The sequence below is a fragment of the Apaloderma vittatum genome, unplaced genomic scaffold (assembly GCF_000703405.1).
Source record: "Apaloderma vittatum isolate BGI_N311 unplaced genomic scaffold, ASM70340v1 scaffold10224, whole genome shotgun sequence".
NCBI classification, from domain to species: domain Eukaryota; kingdom Metazoa; phylum Chordata; class Aves; order Trogoniformes; family Trogonidae; genus Apaloderma; species Apaloderma vittatum.
The window spans coordinates 19,012-39,879 of NW_009714360.1; the positions used below are offsets into that span (position 1 = coordinate 19,012).

Sequence of the window (20,868 nt, forward strand, 5' to 3'; positions counted from 1 at the left end):
ACAACCCCTCAAACCCTACCGCTCCTCCATTTCCTATTGTTATTGCATTTAAACCTCCAAGATCCCTTATCATGACTAAACAAAGGTGCCCACCAAGTTCACTGTACTGTTTTACCTAGCTGCTGTCCAGGCACACCGAAAACTCCCTACTACACTGCCAAGTCTCCAAATTCACCACTCGTTAATGGAAGTCCAGGTCATTCGAGAACAGAATTAGTCGGCAATTCTGCTTGGGTATATCACCTGACCTGGCATTATGTAATTTCATCACAAATCACTGTAACTGAATGCAAACTAAAGGAAACCTGAGTTTATTTAGTTTCCAATTTCTGGGAGGTCAAGAGGAACTAGGACTGCTCTGGACAACAAAAAGAAAATAGACTGTGCTTACAGATAATTTTCTGCCATATTCTTTCTTTAGGACCACTGTTTTATTTGTTGCCCTTTCTATTACACGGGATGTACATATTATCAGGTGTTAATAAAAGGTCAGTGCCTGTACAATACATTCTACAACTGAGCACCACTTTCCGTAACTGAACAGGCAAAGAAATTACACTGAACATCAGCATCTGGCAGTATTTCTCCAAAAAAAGTGACTAAAATGGGTTTAAATTGATTAACACTATTAAATCACATCTAATATTTGATACTACATGATTTCATTACAGCTATACGATACAATTATACAAAATGTGTTAACATCAAAGAATACAACCAAAATTAAGATAGCAAACAAAACCTATATAACTTTTTTTTCTTTACAGGAAAATACTTTTGAAGTATGCATGTAACTGCCCATTCTTTTAAAGAAAATCTATCGCAAGCAAGTTATCAACCTCCGGAAAACCACACATAGCATTACTACGCATATCCCCAAAAAGTGTACAATATGCACACTTGGAATACAAAATTAAAAAAATCGTAAGCAACAGGTGAGCTTCTTATTTATAAGAATGTGAAAAGAAGTCCAATTTTAGCACTGTTGTATAAAGAATTGTCTTTTTTGACGCAAGTTCATGAATCGACCCCTCCGGTTGGGGCCACTTTACAAAAACACCGTGTTCTTGAAACGGGATTACAGAGCAAGGTAGAGCATCTTAGCAATGTCACCTTAAAGTGTTTTTTTGCGTTTTATTTACTACTTATCAAAACACGTCCTTTAGGTTTGTAGGGTTCTTTTTTTTTTTAAAATTCTTTCCTAGAAACAATATACAAAGGGGAGGCGTATTTATTTCCAATTCATATTCCTGTAAGATGCTTTGAGTTCAAGAACTTTCTCCTCCAACTTTCACTGGTTGTTTTTGGCCTTAGCATGTGTTAAGATGTGAGATTTCAGGTTAGTTGATTGCGCAAACTTCTTATTGCAGCCATCAAATGGGCAAACGTAGGGCCTGTCGCCAGTGTGAATTCGCACATGTGTGCGTAAATTGAAGTCCAGTGAAAAACGTTTTCCACATCCTTCAAATGTACACTGTTGAAAGGAAAAGACACGTTCCATTAGCTAACAGAACAGTATTTATTTCAATCATTAATTGGACCAATATTCTTTGAATCACTAGACTGCACAAACATCAAACTAGATACTGAAGATTGTAATAACGCTGTGGGCATCACTTGTAAGCTGCATTAAAAGTGAAATACTATTTCACATTGTTTTACCAAGGTAGCATATCTATCTTCAAAGAGGAAATCACTTCCAACTTGCAAGCAAACATTTTCACTAAAAACACCTTCTCTCTGCCTGAAAGGTATTTTATTTTGCTGTACTAGAAAACAGAAATAATGTTTCACATCAAAATTTCCCCCTTTCAGTGCCAATTCGCAATGATTTTATTATTTTACCAGCTTTACTTTTCCAATGGGTTTGGAATAAAAAGGAAAGCATGTTTACCCATAAATACTTGTATTTACCACACAGCAGGGCCAGCATACACATCGAAGTAAATGTCTGAGGACTGCAAAAATTTCTGCAATAATTAATTTTTAAACAAATCAACAAAACCCCCATATCTTAAAGATGTACTGGAGAACACAAATATGCCCAAGACTATGAATACCTGTGCAGAGTTACAAGTATCATAGGAAGTAGGCAGGGGAGCTCTGCTGGCAGAAGCCCACGTGACTTGATATGAATGGAAAAAGATTCAGTGACTGCCATTGTTTTGCTGAGAACTGATTAATACTCGCTACTGAAAATTACTATCGTGAGTCAACTGAGCAAACAGTCTCATGCCTCAGTTATCTGCAAGTGGTAAGCTGAAAGGATGATGAGGAGATAGAGACATTTTCCTCATTCGGTAGTAACTAGAGTTCTTTTTTAAAGTGGGTAACTTTACACCGTATTTTGGAAGGCATCACCCATGTATATACTATTTCTTAATTTCTAATAAAAGCCCAGAGAAACAGTTAAATAACAGCCTAGTTTGCTTAAGGGGACTTCCCATTTTTAAGTGGATCATTTAGTGAGTCATCTGATTCTGGAAAAAACATAGCTATCCTCAAAGTTATATGGAAGCTAGGTTACATAGTCTACATACGCTCACCAAATAAATTGAGATACTTATGTCTGGAGGTTAACAATACCTGAAAGGGTTTCTCTCCGGTATGAACTAGCTGATGTCGCTTTAGTTTTGAACTCTCCACAAAGGCCTTGCCACATTCTGCGCATACGTGTACTCGGGGGCCATGAGTGTGCAGATGCTTCCTCATGGCAGAGTTGTCCCTGAACATCTTTGTGCAGCCCTTTAAAAACAACAGTGAAACTCAATTAGTAGATAAAACTTTCTTTATCAGAACTAGCTTATCTGCTACAGTATAAGCATTTAAAATGCGTTTATATCGTGAATATTTTCTTAAAAGTTTGCCCTGAGAAGGAGATCCCTTACATTAAAAAAAAACAAAACAAGAAAATTAATCATTTGAAAAGCAGACAAAAAACTCTCAAACCCAAACAAACAAAAAAACCCCCAAATCCTCTCCTTACTTAGTATCATGAACCATGTGCAGTCAAATAAATAATAGGACAGTCTCATGGAGAAGATGTAGCTCTGATAGAAGCAAACGAATAAACCAAACAAAAGCACTTAAAAGAAAAAACAGAAGACAGAATGATAGTTCATGGATACCTATGGCATTTTTCTTCAGTGTGCTATATTCTGAGTACTACAACATATGATATAAACTCTAATATATAGCTGATTATTCTCGAGTACCAATACGTGCACCACTCCAGCTCCCAACACTGTCCTCTTCCTTTTCTGTCCTTCTCATTGCTGAGAGGGAACGGAGCAAGAGCACTTCCAGAATGTAACAGCTTACAAAAACTACCTTGTCCAAACTGGCAGCAGCAGATTCATCACTCCTACCTTGAGATGCAAGAGATTCTGTAACTGCTTCTACAGTTTAAACCTACAAAGTCATACTGGGTAACTGAAAAAGGAAGAAGAATCTCTGAACTAGTGTTGACTCAACCTATCAACTCAGGTAGAGCATCAGAAATCTCAAATGTGTCCCTGCTGCACTGACACAGAAATACCACTTTTTTGATTCCAGAGTACACTTAAGTCAGGAGCGACCTGAGGCTCTCTTTACCTAATTTCTCTATACTTTTTTTTCCACCTTTTAGTGACACTCAGTAGTCTGTGTTTTAGAAATGCCTTCCTTAAGGGCCAAAATCCCTCATAAAATTCTATTAACAGCACGAAATTCTAACTGTACTCCAACTGACACTGTTTAAACTTACATACAATTAAGCCTTCCAACATCACTGTCCTATGAGGCTTAAAATTCAACAACAGAACCTAGAGGAACATTAAACTGCTAATCTTAAATTTTGCAGGCTTCCTCCCTTGATTTTTTCCCCCACTTAAAACTTAAAGCCACATTTAAATATGCCTGGTTTCTTAAAAAAAAAGAGGAAATGCCACTTTCAAAAAGAGTTCTCTCTTCAGGCATTAGAGTTTCTTTGGCTAATTTGAAGTGTTGGACCATCATTCACTGCACAGAAAAAAACTGAGTGGGGCAAAGTAGCACTAAAATAAACATACCATCAACTTCTTTTGTATTTATTTCAAAGTTTCTGCTTGCCTCTGAGAGGAATAGTTACATCTTCTACAGTATTTTCTTTTTTAAACTGAACTCATAAATGCACAAAGCCTAGAAACACTAAAAGAGAAAAAATGGAAGGACAGAATATTTTTTTCCCCTCCCCTGTTCAGATGAAGTTGAGGCTATGAAAAAGTAAATCAAAGAAATGAAGGCAGCATTCCTTGGTACAGTGAAGAGTAACTGTTCCTGTACCTCCACATACTATACTAAAATAAAAACACGTCACTTTTTTGTAGAATGTGAAGAATTGTATATTAATACAAACACAAAGAGGAATTCAGCAAATTCCTTAGACTATAGCTGTCAGAAAGAAACCTTCTATTCATGCTCTCTAATGTGTACTATCAGCTATCTGCCCTGATTATTTGCTTAGGCTCACACTTATCTAGACCAGAAGTCAGCAAGATTGTATTTGTCTTTTTTCATTAGAGACTAAGTCAGCTAACAGAAGCTCTACAAAAGCTGGATAATGCAGTAAAGCTAGATGCTACCAATCTAGGTGACTGGCAGCATTTATTCAAGACAGAGGCTTCCCCGCTACCGGTGGGTCAGAATGGTATCTCCAGGATGCCTCTCTCTCTTTTAAGATGATGCACCTTCCAGCTCTGTGGAATGTTATTTCAAAGTCTTCCAATAACACTGACTTTGGCATCTGCATCATGAATTGCTGATTCCTGATCTAGACTCCAAAATCTGTCATAGTTTCCAAGCAGAGGATATATAGATCTTAGGAACGTACTTTGAACAGCTTTCAGAACTCTCTTTCAAGTATGTATTCTTGGGTGGCAGGAAATCACAACAGTAAAACCAGCATGTTAGGGACTGTGCATCATGGTTACCAGAAGATTAGGGATGCACTAACCTTAAGACAAGGAATGGGAATAACATATTATTCAGCGAAAGGTTTTTAAGGAAGCCTCTAAAGAATAATAACTAAAATACAGTAAAACTGAGTGTATTCTATTAACAGTAAGATATTTTAGTTATTCATTCTCAAGAGAAAATATCAATACAAAATTCTGGTCTACAAACTACTACCTACTTAGAAGCTGAACACTTGACTTACTTTGTGAGGACAAGCTATCGTTCGTGGAGCATCATCTTCTTTGATTTTCCTTGGTTTCATTCTTGATAAAAGGAAAAAAAAAAAGGCAGAAAAACATTAGTAGACAGCTCTTCTCCCATAATCGCCTAAAAAATACACACATTTATTCAAGGAGTATTACATGTGTCAGTCATATCCAGTTTAATATTTTGCAAACCTTCAGAATAGTATTAACAGTGCAGTCTGGCATTTGGAAATTTCAGCTCTTCTGGAAGGACCTCTCAAATAGAGAGCACGACATTTAACACTACCTTCCTAGTCCATTGAGTAGGTGGAAGAGGGTGCATTTCTTTTCTGACAGACTAATTGTAATGAGGATGTTTTTGTTGTGTCAGTACCCATACGCCTGTTTATCTCCAACTGCAGTCCATCCTCGACCAGGACATGAAGAATAGATGAGTCTCAATCACTCCTCAGTGTTTCCACCACACAAGGTTTCAGAAGAAAGCTGAACTCCACTGTTTTGCCTGCCTCCTTCACGTGGACAGGTGAGAGAGTACAGCAGTGGAAAGCCCTGTGAGGTTGAATTAAGGCAAGGGCAGTGCAAAAACCTCCCGAGAACTCCTGAAGACTGGATCCAGGAAAATCTCCTCACAACTGCCTGTAGAGTCATATGTGATAGAGGAGTCTCCTACAGCTCTGCAGGATACCATTTGTCCCTCAAATGATCTGACTCCTCTCAGTTGCAGATGTAGCACACATCAGTTGATCACATACAGACTAAAGCACTTGACAGCCACTTCACAGACACATTAAAACCCAAGGATTTAGAGGCCACACTTGTACTTTTCTCTAAGGGGACACTTAAGAAAATGCTTGCTGGCTCAAGCATTTCTCGAGTACATTGAATATGTACAGTGTTAATGGAAGAACACCTCACTGCCCTGCAGGACTGAAAATACAGATGTGATAAAAAAAGACAGCAGCTGGAGAGTATCATCCAACAATCTCCCCATTTACAGATACTAACAGCTCCTAGAAGACCGATGTGAGGTATTTGTGACGACAAAGCTCCTCCTGCACTATCACCAGCAGTATAATTAAACAGTTCATCTACTTAAGGTCAGAAACATCCTGAGCATAGCAAACTATGTCTGTTCTGTAGAACAGACTCTTTAGTGTACTAATCTTTCCAACTGTTGCTTTTTTCCCCTCAAGACTACAGAGCAACTTAGTCGACCTTAGTGATTACAATTTATATAATCCAACTGGAATACAAAATCACAGAATGACAGAAGTTGAAAGGGACCTCTGGAGATCATCTGGTCCCACCTCCCTGCCGTGCCAGGTTCAGATAGAGCAGGTTGCAGAGGGTGGCAACCAGGCAGGTTTTACATGTCTTCAGAGACAGCAACTCCACCACCTCTCTGGGCAGCCTGTTCCAGTGTTCTGCCACCCTCAAAGTAAAGAGTTCCTCCTCATGTTAAGATGGAACTTCCTATGTTCAAGTCTGTGCCATTACCTCTTGCCCTGTCACTGGGTGTCACTGAAAAAAGACTAGCCCCATCCTCCTGACATCTACCCTTGAAGTATCTATAAGCATTGGTAAGATCCCTCCTCAGTCTTCTCTTCTCCAGACCAAAAAACCCCAAGTCCCTCAGCCTTTCCTTGTAAGAGATGTTCTAGTCCCCTAATTGTCTTCAGAGACCTTTGCTATACTCTCTCCAGCAGTTCCCTGTCCTTGAACTGGGGAACTAGCACTGGACTCAATACTCCAGATGCAGCTTCACCAAGATTGTGCTGTCTTTAGTTTACACAGCCTCTTTTGAGTAAAGTATTAAATACCTAGATCCAGACAAGTGATTAATTACGATTAACTGATTGACTCCACTCTTCAGTGAGGTTCTAGACGGATAGTACTACAGGTACTGAGGCTATAGAAAAACACAAACAAAAGCTTTCTTACAGCACCCCTACAGAAAGCTTTCAACTACCTTTTACATGGGATTCTTATTATCTATGATTTTTTAAAAAGGAAAAGGCACACAAATTAGCATCTGTTACGCCAAAATGGACACACTGCTGAATGCTTTGACAAGACGGGACAAGAGAGAACATAGTGTCATGATTTAATGCTTTTAGAAAACAGAACACCCTCAGGGGACAAAGCTGGTGCCAAAATCACCTTATTTACTTCTAACTCTTATCAACTTGTTATATGTTGGCTGAGTAATTCTCCCAACCCCAAATAACAAAGCAAAACTCCTAGCTGCAAGATCCGTGTCAATGAGTAAAACCACTATTTTTTCCTGAAGTCTTAACTGACCACCTTCAAAGCTAAAGACTAGACAGAAAAGGAATTGCTAACAAGACATGTGGTAAACAGCTTTAATGGGCAGTGCCTGCATTTTTACACTTGGCATAAGATCCCACTAATCATCATGTTAAAATCTATTCGTTAACTCTCCCGTGTCAGTGTAGTCAGAAAGCTTGAGGAACCAATTGCAGGTGAACTGGATGGTCAGACATGGGTCAGATTGGAGCTTCATCATACATCTTACATTTTTCTGTTTGGTGTCCTTACATTTTTCTGTTTGGTGAGTGTCCATTCTGGCATAAGTAGAATGTTTCATTTTCAAGCTGTGTTTCTGAAGTGAGGAGTATCAGCTCAGCAGTATACTTATGTAAAAGCCCTACTGACTACAAAAAAATGGCCACAAAGTTTAGCTAACAAAGGTGTAGATTTTAGATATTTTCCTTTCTCCTGGAAGTATGGGAATCAGAGTAGTTAAGCTTAAAATGTGGAACAAGACTGTGTATAGGCACTGGGTTCCATAGGAAACCCAGTTATTCAACAGAAGCTGACATTCCCAACACGAAGAGGCAGAAAAATCACAGAATGGTAGGGGTTGGAAGGGACCTCTGAAAATCATCTGTCCAAGCCGCCTGTCAGAGCAGGATTACCTAGAGTATGTCACAAAGCAAACAGCATCCAGGTTGTATTTTAGCACCACAGGCAGCAAGAACCTGCAGGGCCTTTCATACGCTTGGATTAAAGGCATAAGGGCACATACACCACAGGCACAGTTACAACCAATCATTTTGTTCAAAATGTCATCTTGCTTACAAAGCTGTGGAATCCATATGGACAATCTCTGAAAGAAGAATTTAAAGACATATATTCAAATGTTCTAGTAAAAATATTTTAGTCTTATTTTAAAATTATCTTTCTGCAAAAGAAGGTCAGACTAGAGCCTGGGATGTTGATCTTAAATTACACTGTCACAGGTAACTCTTGCTAGTGGTAAGACTTTAGGCTCCCACCCAGTAGAGTATCTCTACCAGCTCTGCACAAGTTTTTTTAGCCTGAAACTTAATCAAAACCAGAACAATTAACATATATTGCTATTTAAACACACGTATTAGTACTTGGGTGGAACTTCTGAAATGGCTGCCTTTACAGAAAGTCAATTTACATGGCAAGACCAGAATTTTCATTTTTGCAGTGATTTTATACATGCTGTGCCTAGTAGTAGCAATGGCAGACTACCTGGCTGCAAAAAATTAGCAAGTGTACCTTTTGGATCAAGGCACTGGCACGCTACAGTTAAAGGCAAAGTCTGTTAACTTGTATTGAGGGGGGTGGAAGGAAGGAATGGGGCATAGCAGACGGTGCAGGAAGGAGTGCAACTCAATAGCTTCACTGAACAAGCTCCATAAAAGCACCCTCTCTTATCCATGCATAAAGAACATTGAACAAAATCACAGGTACTAAACCACTAAGTTCCTCAACATAAAATAAGTAACTCTTGTCACTGTGCAATATCAGAAAGTAACAGCTAGCTACCTTCCTTTCATCTACTCAGCTAAACAAAAAAAAGTGTACCTTGGCAGAACCAAGCACCACCGTAAACCTCTGTCATTCTCCACAATCTACTGTGTTGTAGATAGATGCAATTTTAAAATTTTAGCTACAGAAACAGAGTTAAGACTAGTAATAAAGGAAATTCATAAGTAAAAAAACCCAAAAACCAGTATAGAATTTCCCTCTTGTTCCATCATCTCCCTTTTGTGTCTTTGTTAAACTTCCGTGTTCTCAAATCCTTTCTTCTCACTCATATATATAAATCTAACCTACACAGCATTACACTCTCCGGCAACTCCTCTGACACATCCTTCTTATCCTAGGCTGGAAGGGACCTTGGAGATCATCTAGTCCAACCTCCCTGTTTTGGGCAGGGACGCATCCCTAAGAAGAGTTACAAGAGGAGGAAATTGGTCTCTATCAGCAGTGTCACTGCCACTTCTGATCTGTTCCCCCACTCTGCCCTTCCCCTTGCACTGCCCTGTAGAGGCAGAAACAACATGACTGTCACAGCCCTGTGCTGCTCTAAGAATTCATTTGTGCTGAAGAACTCCTGAAACTGGCTAGACTGGCTTTTGGATAAATAGACAAAAGGGAGTGGTAAAAGGTGTCCTAGGAATCTACCTAAAACCAAAGAGCCCATAGCCCTGTCTTACTGTGCTTTGGTCACAATTAGGTAGGAAAATGGCATAAAAAGTTCTCTTTCACTACAGTATTCTGGGAAATATAGCTACTGGTTTTGTTGCAGTTATGAAGAATATGGTACATTTAAACAGAAAGGGTGACCTTTGCAGTGTGGTACAGAACAAGAGACTTCCTCTCCCCTAGAGGAACACTTTGGTAAAGCAATTGTCAGTTTACTGCCCTTTAAGCTTCTTTGTCACAAGAACAAAACCAATACAAAGGCGTACACCTTATAAAGAGGCCGAAGTGAAAAATCTATGACCGTAACGCTTTGTCGCTGAAGAAGGGTGTCCGATTTCAAACACTAATGCAGTTTCCTCCTCTTTGTTTTCTATCTGTTTTGGCAAGTGGATAGAAAGGAAGAGCAGTCCTCACCAGGGCTCTCCTTCAGAAAAGGTGTAAGAGCAGAAGATAAATCCACGAGAGTAAACTTTTTATCACTAGGACCCATTACTGTGCCAACTTCCCAGCTACAGCATACTGCCCTCTACTTTCTTAGCCATATTCTGCTGTCTTTAGCCAGTTCAGTCACATACTTCTCTGAAGGGTAAAAGGGAGAGAGAGGGTAATCAGGGATAATTTTTTAGTGGTTTTGTTCAAGGGAATTTGCCCTACACACCAACTAGAAATATGTCTAGCTTCTAATACTAGGCAGTTAAAACTTCTTCACAGCTAACTACAGAATTACTTGAAATCAGTTTACACTTGGATGAAACATTTTATTTCACTTGAAGGAATTTCCAGTGTCCCAGTCAAAGGTATCAAATGGGAAGGTGCTAATTTACTATGTTTTATTTCTTTCTGAGCAGATCATTCCCAACTAATGTTTCACATTCTGATGTGATTACCTAAGAGAAATCGTCATTTTTTTCTTTTTTGTTGCATTTTTAAAGCATACTAGAGAAAATGTATGAGTTCTAAAATACAACAAAATAATTTGTAAAAGGCAATAAATTGCCCCCCAAAAGGTATATTACGGTCATTCATCTATGCATTACTTAACACATATGGCTGTTCTGACACGCTTGCTTATTCAGAGTGTTCTCAGTAGTCTGAGAATGTATAAAAGCCTTTGCAGGAAATACATGAGTTCCAGTTAAAGGATCCGGATTCCTGCTACATGAGTCAATGAAAAATGCACTAGAAAGTGGCGAAAGACAATCGTGTCACAAGTCGCAGTACAACTGCTCGCTCCACTAGTGCCACCTAGCTGCTGAGCAGCAGTGCTGTCCGTTGCAGATGCTGAATCACTACAGTTCTAATTTTTTTAATTTTTAAGGGCTGCAGAGCTACAGAGGACTCAATCATCAAGTCCACCCCTGCTTTACCTCCCACTAACCAGACCATGATCAGAACTCCAGAACGTTGCCTGAAATCTGTTACTATTAGAATTCAAGCTTTGCCCATTTAAGCTTAACCTCAGAACTTTGTTCCCAAGAATTGATGCAACGCTTCAGGCAATTTATTCTTAATCAAAGCACACTGCAGCTTATAAACACAGAACCTATCCTTAGACCTCCAAAACCAATTCAAGTACATAAAAAATAGGTTTTTTTCCTTCCAGTGATCCTGCACACAGCAATTTAGATCAACAAGACAATTGATGCAGATATCAGTGTTTGAATTTGTGTTATTAGCTAAGTGAAGTCCCTTCAATAATGCTGCAATAAGACCAAGACCTTACACGCAATATTCAATACATCCATATTCTTCAGCCACAGCTATGCACAATTATTTAACATCTAAAATACAACTAATACAGTTTTCTTTCTCACTTTCCTTTTTTTGAAGCAAGAGTACAAGTTTGACAGTCATCAATTCTGACCAAGAGGTCCAAAAATCTTTCTTAAAACAGAAGATGTATCTACAATGAAGCTATCAGAACAATTCTCCATAGGTTTTGATCAATTCTGTGATATTGCTGAAGGTAATATCCTGCAGGGTGCTGACTCTACCACCACATATTTGTCTTATGATGGAAGTGGACTACATTTTACCTGCTGTACAGAAATATAGTAACAGAAAAAAAAAACCAAACCACATAGAACTCAATTTTTCTATCATCTACTACAAACTCTAGGTCTAGAACTTGCAGAACATTCTACCATGAATTGAAAAAAAAACAAGTGGTAATTTTTAATTACTGCCAGCTGCCATTATTTTCTCAACAAAAAAAACAGTTAAACCCCAAAGATACAGTACATTTTACAATATTAAGAAATATGCAAAGAGATCTGATAAAGGCAATCTGGTGACTTCAAGAGGCTCCAATCCTTGCAAACATTTCAACTATTCAAACCAATCTGCAGAAAAATATCAGTATTTCCAGGGATAACACCCTACAACAAACTACTTAAACTTCCTAACAAAAGGTAGCTATTCAGTACTTAAATATTTAATAGAACCAAAGGTTTCGGCATGTCTTCAAGTAACTGGGAATACCATTCTAAGAACAACAAGCAGAAATGTGTAAGCAACAGCTTAGAATTAGAATGCTACATACACTTACAAGTACCACTTAAAACATTTGCCTTCACAATAAAAGTTCTATTAACTTTTCAGCAGGTCTCGGAGGAAAACACAACTATTTTGATCAACAATAGTAAAACAAGTAACAACTGTATCAACAGCAAGAACCATCCACCAGTTCAGATAAAATCTTGTTTTCATTTACTCATGATCTGTTTTTATTTCCAAATTAGGTACGCTGAAGAAGGGAGCAAGCTCTGCAAAACTATCTTACTAGGAGCCTTCAAAACCCATAGTTCAATGGCTTCCTGAAAAGAACTGTGGGACAAGGCTGTGCTGGCAATCCTCTGGCACAAACACATTGAAAAGTAACAGAACAGGTTTGTACAAAGCAGCAAGATAAGAGGTGAAACGAGTATATGTACACACTGGACACCAAAATCCACCTAACCAAGAAGCCAGACTAGAACTTGGCTCAACAGTCCCTGCCATCTCTCCCTCTACCAGCTGACCCAGGCAGCAAGAGTAACAACATCTGATCACCCACCTGCTCAGAGTGTCAGAATTGTGCACCAGAGCTCTGAAGAACAGCCAGCTGGTAACAAAATGAAAACCAGCATAGCTTCACACATATATTTTGCTTTCAACATGCGAAAAGTAATAGCAGCTGCAGGAAGCTAACAGTTGTGCTCAGATATTTGGAGACACCAGCATTAATGCTGCCCATGCACTGAGCAGAGGAGTACGCCTTTGGTAATTACAAGCACATGCAGACAAAGAAGCCCACCAAGTAATCATCGTGAAGGCAACCCTAACATCACAGCTTCCAGGCACCAAAGCAGATGTCTCTCAGTTGCCCTGTGGTGGCCACCGGCTGCCCCAAGCACTCAGTACCAGAGCCAGGGCCAAGACACACATGACACTTTCGGTACTCCCCTGCAGGACAGAGCTCTCATCACTTCACCTCTATTTGAAAGTAAATGTCACCTTGTAACTCCGGTCAGCGTGCTGATATGTAAACAAGTGACAATTCCAATTCACTAGAGGAAAAACCAAGCCCTATAGTTACCAATTGTGAAACAGCAATTATCAGTGGCACTTGAAAGTGCAAGACACATGATTCCACTAAGAAGTTGTTTAAGATCTAGAGCTTCAGTAGTAAGAAGTGAGTTAAAAAACTCAAACGGGCTTCATAAACTAAACATTGTAGCGTAGCTTTCTTGCACTGAACAACCTGAACACAGCATTTCACTTATAGTATCTTTTAGTGCTCTAGGATCTACCACTACTCACATGAAAGAGACATCCTGTCAAGTAAAAGACACAGTCTATCAACGTAAATAGGTCCTGTCTTACCCAGTCATAACTACAGACCAGAAGTCATTGAAGAAGTCACTGCTGAATGGAAAACCCAGTTATTTTAACACAGTATGAGTACTCTATTCTGAATTAAGTACCTTGTGCAGAAGATGATTAAATGGAATAAGCCACACTAAATCTACCATTTCTTTTGCCTAACAGTTTCATAAATAAACCAACGAAAAACATTTTAGTTTAAATTCTTTCTTCCTACTTACCTAGCAAATTCAGCCAGTTGTTTGGGGTCTGAGAGGTCAATGCCAGGTATTCCACCAGGAGGAAGTTTCTTCCCTGTCATGTACTCTGAGTAATCTGGAGGAGAATTCTCTCCAATGATCTGCTCTTCCACCACTGTTTCATGGTCAATATCTTTTTTATCATCTGAAATACACAAAATACTGAATTCAATACATACTGAAGATCAAAACAGCATGTAAGTTACTAGGTGGCATCTCAGTAAAAATTAACTATTCCTGCACACTGAAAAGAACAGACTACACTTCCAGATTGCCACATTAATTGTTAAAAGCAAAAGGAGACATCCATTCAGTTACAGCATGAAGAACACAAAGAACATTGTGGGTTAGGGGAAAAAAAAGTAGAAGTCACTTGCCTACTTAAATAAACAAAGAAATAACCCTATGAATATTGTCTGCATTTGATAGATAATGCACTTTTCCTGAAACAGTGCCTAAATATCTAATTTCCTCAACCTCTTCAAGACTAACCTCCACCCATTTTGGATCTCAACAGCTGTGGGTAACAAAGCAAGCCATCGGAGGAGTAAACGGATACTTACACTAAGACACTAGGATAACCGATCTTTACTTCAGTCTTCAGACTCCCTTGACCTCCAACAAAAGTGTCACAGAGGGGCAAGAAATTAAAAAGTAACTGCTACTGGGCTTCATCACATGCTCATAAAATTAAGGTTTTTTTAACACTTGCAGATAGGTCTAAAAAAAGGCAAAAAACTAAACAGCATGTTTCCCTCCCAAAGGGGCTTCTTCTTTCTGTGGCAGTGACCAGCCTGAGCTTTTTTCTCACTCTACTATGTAAACAGCAGACAGGGATCAGCAAAAGCTTTGATCTGCAGCCAGTTAAGATACTGCTACTTCATCTGTTCTAGAGCTCCTCCTATCAATTGAGCTCAAGGACTGCAGTGAAATCAGGTGGAAGCCTGCTGTTGCCGTCTACTCACATTCAGACCTCTGAATATGCCAAGATCCAGTGTTTTCTTTTGGTATTTTACAACAAAAATCAAAGAGAGAGAAGAGAAACCTCCATCTATGTTCCTCAGTGTAGTGTTCACACCAGCACCAATCCTGTTTTCCACCCTCAAACGCTCCTAGGACAATAGACATATATACAGTTGTAACTCCTGAGCTAAATGCAAATAAACTTGCCACTATACTACTTTTCCTATGATGTGTACTCGGAGCAGATTCTGCAAATCACTTTATGCACAAAGAGCTTGCAAAGTCAAAGTATTTAAAGTACTTACAAAAGTTAAGTTTTATTTTACAGGTAGTATTTAAGAAACGGAAATACAAGGTGGTAGGACAGAAATAGTATTTCCCCAACTGAAGGAAACAAACAAACAAACAAAAAGAGACAGAAAAACAAGGCAACATTTTCCTTTCTCCCACTCCTTGAAACACAGGAAATATTATTATTATTCATTACTCAGTAACTTAGGTTAGTAAAGACAGGGCAAGGCACATAAGGCAAATAAAAGAAATTTACTAAGGACAAATTTCTATTCAATTTGTAATGCCCCCTTTTCTTGTTTGCCACCGAGCTATTTCTAGAAACGTTACTGCTAGTTTGGGGTTTAATTTGATCTACCAGATCAAATAGCAGTTCATGTATATGTTCCATGGCGAAAGACGAAAAGAGATTCCAACACTGCAAAAACAGGAGCGTTAATAAGAAAACACTATCTGCAGCAATATACTGCCAAAACAGTAAATTTTTAATTCTAATCTAATTTTCCACTCACAACACTACCTTTCAGTCTTTATCAGTGCTTTAAAGAAAGCAACTGAATCTACCTTAAGCAGGGATTATATGGTAAATTTTACAGTACCTGTGGGAGTTAGAAATTCAAGTCAATAAACCTCCACTCTGGCAACAATTTGTTATTCCAAACAGAAGCTTGCGAAAACATATTTAGCAATGCCTACTCAGAGAGAAAAGCCATTACAAAGCTCAGGAGAGCACAGAACTTCTGGAAGGCTGCAAGTGACACATGCTCCATGCTGCAGACTAGAAGGAGATCAGCTACCTTCAATGGAGCCATTTTGACAACTACCCAGAACTTCCAGCTCCACTGTTTGATGACATTCATAACAGAAACAAGTTTTCATTTCCTGCCTCAGATCAGACGCATGAGTCAACAGGGAAATTTTGTATGCATTCCTTAAGATCATCTTTCCTTCCCTAGCATAAAGGTCTGCTATACCGCAGTGCTTTCTTGGTATCTGAGGGCCAGACTGAAAGCCACCCTTCAGTACCTTTACTTCCCAAACCTCAAATCAATTCCACAGCTATTCAATTCCACAGCCTAATGGAGTAAAACATTAAAAGCTAGGAACATATTGCTTTGATACAACAGAAAAACAAGAGAAAGTATCTCTTGACAGTTATGTGCAAATAAAAAAATAATCGAATAATGAATACCAAAAAGTTATTCCTACAGCAGTGTATACCTGCAATTCTAAAAACTAATTTCAATCAAATCAGACTAAAACAACATACAAAACATTAGCCTGACATAATGCTTTAAGGTAAATGTCCTTCAAGACAGAAGACCTGGTTCACACAAAAAAAGTCAAATATTTTTTCAAAAAAGTATTAGGTCTCCTGTATCCAGATCATTCTGACCACAAATCATCCTGTGACATTATCAACTCATTGGTAAAAAAAAACCACCACCGCACACACAAACAAACCCCCCACTCACTCCTTTGGAAGACCTTTACCAATATCCTCTATGCACAATTTAATCTCAAGTTTATTTGTGATCCCCTACCAACCTGCACCAGGCAGCTCAAAGTTTGGCGGCCAAGCAAACTTTCACTCGGGCTGACAAAACACTCTCATTGCAAACAGGGCAAACTGACTGCTTGATGTGTTCTGCCTTCAAGCAAGTCCTGATGTCCACTACATCCAAATTATTTCCTCCTTTTCCTCTCATGAAGCACCAGAGAATCAAAACACACTGCATTCAAAGCAAAGCAAGACGCAGAGACACAACCTCGAAATTCTACTTCGAACTCTGAAGCAATACAGTACTAATAAGGCATAGCAGCTCCATGCAGCTTATGCCCATGCCAAGCCAATCTGGATGCCACCCGTGCAAGCTAAATACAGACAGGGCCATGAAGTCAGTCAGAAAAGGGAAATTAACTGCTCTATATGATCTAGCCTGCTTTGTTTTGTCCCTTAAAACAATCTGAGAGCATAGCAGATTCAAATATAAGGTATTTGCATAAGCATGTATTTAGCACTATTCTTATAGATCTAATGCAGTTTTCTGTAAGGAACTTGGAACATGATTTTAGTTGTATCTTTTGAAAGAGATTGAAGATCCAAATGCACTTTAATTAGTCAATCATTTTATCTTCACAAAAACATGCATTACCCATCACTGCAATAGCTACGACCAATATTCATCTCTCTTGTAAGGCTGCAAAATATTGACTTGTTAGAGTCACCAGAGATTGCTCCAAATATCCCTCTATGCCCAATTACATTAGGACAGATAGTCAGGCTAAATGGGGTTGTTCTACGTACCTGTTTACCCAAACAAAGCTTCATTTTCAGTGCCCTTTCATAGACATTTCTCTCATAACCCACATAGGGGCAGGGCAACACATATCTTGAACCGGATTCACTTTTACACTTCAAAGTGAGTACATCAAACATTTGTTTGCTAAGATCTGTGAAAGTTCAGCATTTTATCCAGCTATATCTTTTGACTGCCACTTAAAACCTATTTCCACTGGTGAAATGACTCGAAGTTTTAAGAGTACCAAGTGAAGTAGGAAGAAGCTAGATTACTGGGATAAAGCTAGCGACCACAGATTCCACGTTACAGATGAATGACGAAACATGGCAGAATCTGTTTTGCAAGACTGTAGTATTCTTCTCGCTCTTACTGTGATGCTTTCACCATTCTTGCAGCCTTTTGGTTGCACCAAAAAAAAAAAAAAGAAAAATAAAAAGAAGAAAATCCATCTACCTCAGAATCCCATTATTCTGTTCATTTCCAGAACAGTAGTGAGCTCCAGCTGACATCTCTGGAACTCCCCAGCTTCAAGATGACCTCAACAGTCAACTCAAAAAGCCCTGTCAGTGTTTCTGCCTCAGCTACTCCTGATTTTCACCATGATACTCCACTTCTAGATGCCCAATTCTCTGAGCCATACTCCTGCCCTTCTACAGAGCAGGGAGAACACACTGTTACTCAGTTTTTCCCAGTGGAAAAAAAAGGAGTACAAAACAGAATTCAGAAGATATACTTTTGTAGCAAAGCAATGAGACCTAATCCTATAGCTTCCTCTCCAAGGTACCAAGTTAAAATACATTGTGCTTACCAACTAAAAGGATGAACAACATCTAGGCTTAATTTTTCTTTTTATTATCACATGGTTAAACACATCTGTTTTTATGAACAGCTGAAATGTAATTAAGTGATAAAGGATGTATTCAGCAACTGTGCAGTACCAAGGCACTGTGGTAACAGCTTCGTTATTGCTACCACATTGCAATCTCCTCAGGCAAATTAGTTCATTGGTCATGTTTGGAAGCAAAGAACCATAATTAGCTTGTTAAATAATACAGTTATTTAGCAGACACTTCTGAATGTTAAATTCCATTTTGCACAGCATGTCATTTTTTAACCTAATTGGCTGCTAGGTTACTTTCCCTCTGATGTGCCTTGCACACAGATGGAGAACAGGTTCTTCTTTCTCTGTGTCACCCATCTCTTATTTCACACCACTGAGGCATGAACCAACAAAAACACTGCATATATCCATAGTTATCATTTGACTTCAACATTTGTGAGACACTATACCGAAGCGCTATGACCTTCTGAATCATCAGCATACAAGTGACATGGATCTCTCAGGGAAAGATCCAGCAGCAAGGAATTAGAGGATTCCAGTTTGAAGGTGGTCTAAGTGGCAACATGACTGACACATTCTAAGTAATGAACTGCATTCATGTCTTTCACTTTCAAAACTGAAAGGATATTTAAAACAGATGCAGGAAAATATCTACCTTATCCTCTAATGTTTACTGGCAGAAATGTCAGGGCAGGCTCAGTGCTGAAGGATACCAAAAGCCTACACCGTTGTCTTAATCAGAGTCAGAAACAGATGATCATCTTAATATTTTAAAAGAATCAATCACTTTCTTTCTCCATTATGAAAAATTTTCATTTAAGAAGCTCATTACCTATTTGTCATTGCAAAGAATTTTGGTCATCCTTGATACAAGCCCACAACTGAACTAAAGGGCTCGTCTATCATTTATACTATGCAAGACAACTGGTCACACAGCAGATTATTTTTCTCACCCTTGCAATCTGATAAAGTCAAATGAAAACCCTTCTATTTTTCCAAGACATTATAAGCTTCTTTATTTTTTTTTTAAAAAGAGTTTTTTAACAACTTTCTAGAAACCTAACATGAACACTCTTGACTTTTCAAATATGAGTCCACAGCACAGGCTTTCTGGGTTATCAAGAACCTATTTCCAAATCGCACAAGTTAACTTCTGCATCTTTGTCCTTCCCATCTAGGAATAGGATACTGGAGCAGTTCAATATCTGCATGCAACGTTTACTTTGGTTGTGCTATTTCAGCCCTAAGCTTGCAGACTATTTATGTTAACAATTACAGTTCAAGCCAACACCTATTTCAGGTTTGAAAGCCTGACAGAGTCAAGAGTCATTACCTAGGAAATGTAGTTACACCAGTACATTTTTCACTCTCAAAATTAAGGCCCAGCTCCTTGAAATATCAGCATTTGGTGGAGTCAGCATTTCAGCACCACCTTCCCAGATGCTTCTGCATCTAAGAATCCATTTTGCAAACCCACTTTGACAAAGTGATTTTAATGACCCTACCCCCTCTCCCATCATTGCTGTGCACCCAACCTGGACACAGTCACTTAAAAGAAGGACTCAAGTTGAATCTAGCAAAGGCTCAAATAAATTCCACCTCATAAAACCAAATTTTCCTTGTACAAATTGGGGTGTCTCACTTAGAGAGCCCAATTAACTGTACACAGTTTTCTAAATCCATTGCAGGATACCCCAATAAAAATAACGATGACAGATACAAGACAGTATAGAAAAAGCTCCCTACAGGAACATTAAAGTATCTACCACACACACCTCCAACCTTTTCAGAAAACAGAATGCCTTTGTCCAGTCCCTATTTTCACACATGAAGACAGACAAATAATTCCCTCCTGAAGACCTGGAAAACTAATCTGAACTAGAACAAAGCATTCCTGTTTCAAACTAAACACTTTAATTAAAGAAATCATGGGTCACAGGTTTGATATCACCATAGATACCAAGGTGGTACAGAAGTTATGGTAAGGCTAAACTGTTTCCAACAGTACGCAGCCTCTGAGTCACCACCTAACAAGACAAAGTTTGCGTTCCCCTGTAATTATATTGCTATATATTTCACACATTATTTCTACACATTTCAAGTGGTGCTACCAGACACATTATACTCTTTTATAGACAAATATTTATGATTGGCTAAACTTGGTACCACCAATGTACAATTTAATACAGCAGCACTAGAAAACAGTAACAAGTAATTAATTCACATTGTCTTCCCACACTGTCGTGAGCAAAGTGCCCTTGTTTCCCCATTCAAATGCCCATGAACAGCAATATAGGCCTCATTGTTTTATTCCGACGCATGGCCGTATTTTCTATTCGTCTTTTGATAAATTTTTTGCTAAGCATTTAAACCAAATAGTCAATTACATCAGTGTGCAAGCAAGTCTTTAATTATGTCAAAATACAGAGGCAAAACTACTATCTTTGTTCAAAATAAAATATGCCCGACTCTGTAGGGACACTTTAGTATAACTATTCTCTTGCAAGCCAGTAGAATAGTATAACTATTCTTTTGCAAGCCAGTAGTATTTTGGGGGGTTGGGGGGGGGTTCAGATTGTTTGTTTGTTTTGTGGGTTTTTTTTCCCCCCCAGTTTTGCTTCTTTTGCAAGTTTTCTAGCAACCATTCCCCCTCTAAAAATCTCAGAAAAGAGACAATGAAGCCTCACCATTTGACCACTTCA

At 38.7% G+C, this 20,868-nt stretch overlaps 1 protein-coding gene across 1 annotated transcript; it reads right to left on the reverse strand.

Moving 5' to 3' along the window:
- Nucleotides 1-214: 214 nt before the first annotated feature.
- YY1 (YY1 transcription factor) lies at nt 215-14,270 on the reverse strand. The gene is made up of 5 exons (XM_009868729.1): nt 14,261-14,270; nt 13,751-13,946; nt 5,177-5,237; nt 2,587-2,745; nt 215-1,474 (listed from the first exon to the last, which is right to left on the reverse strand). Exons 1-5 carry the CDS (start codon nt 14,268-14,270, stop codon nt 1,292-1,294), a joined length of 609 nt encoding a protein of 202 aa, XP_009867031.1. The 3' UTR covers nt 215-1,291.
- Between the last annotated feature and the right edge of the window lie 6,598 nt (nt 14,271-20,868).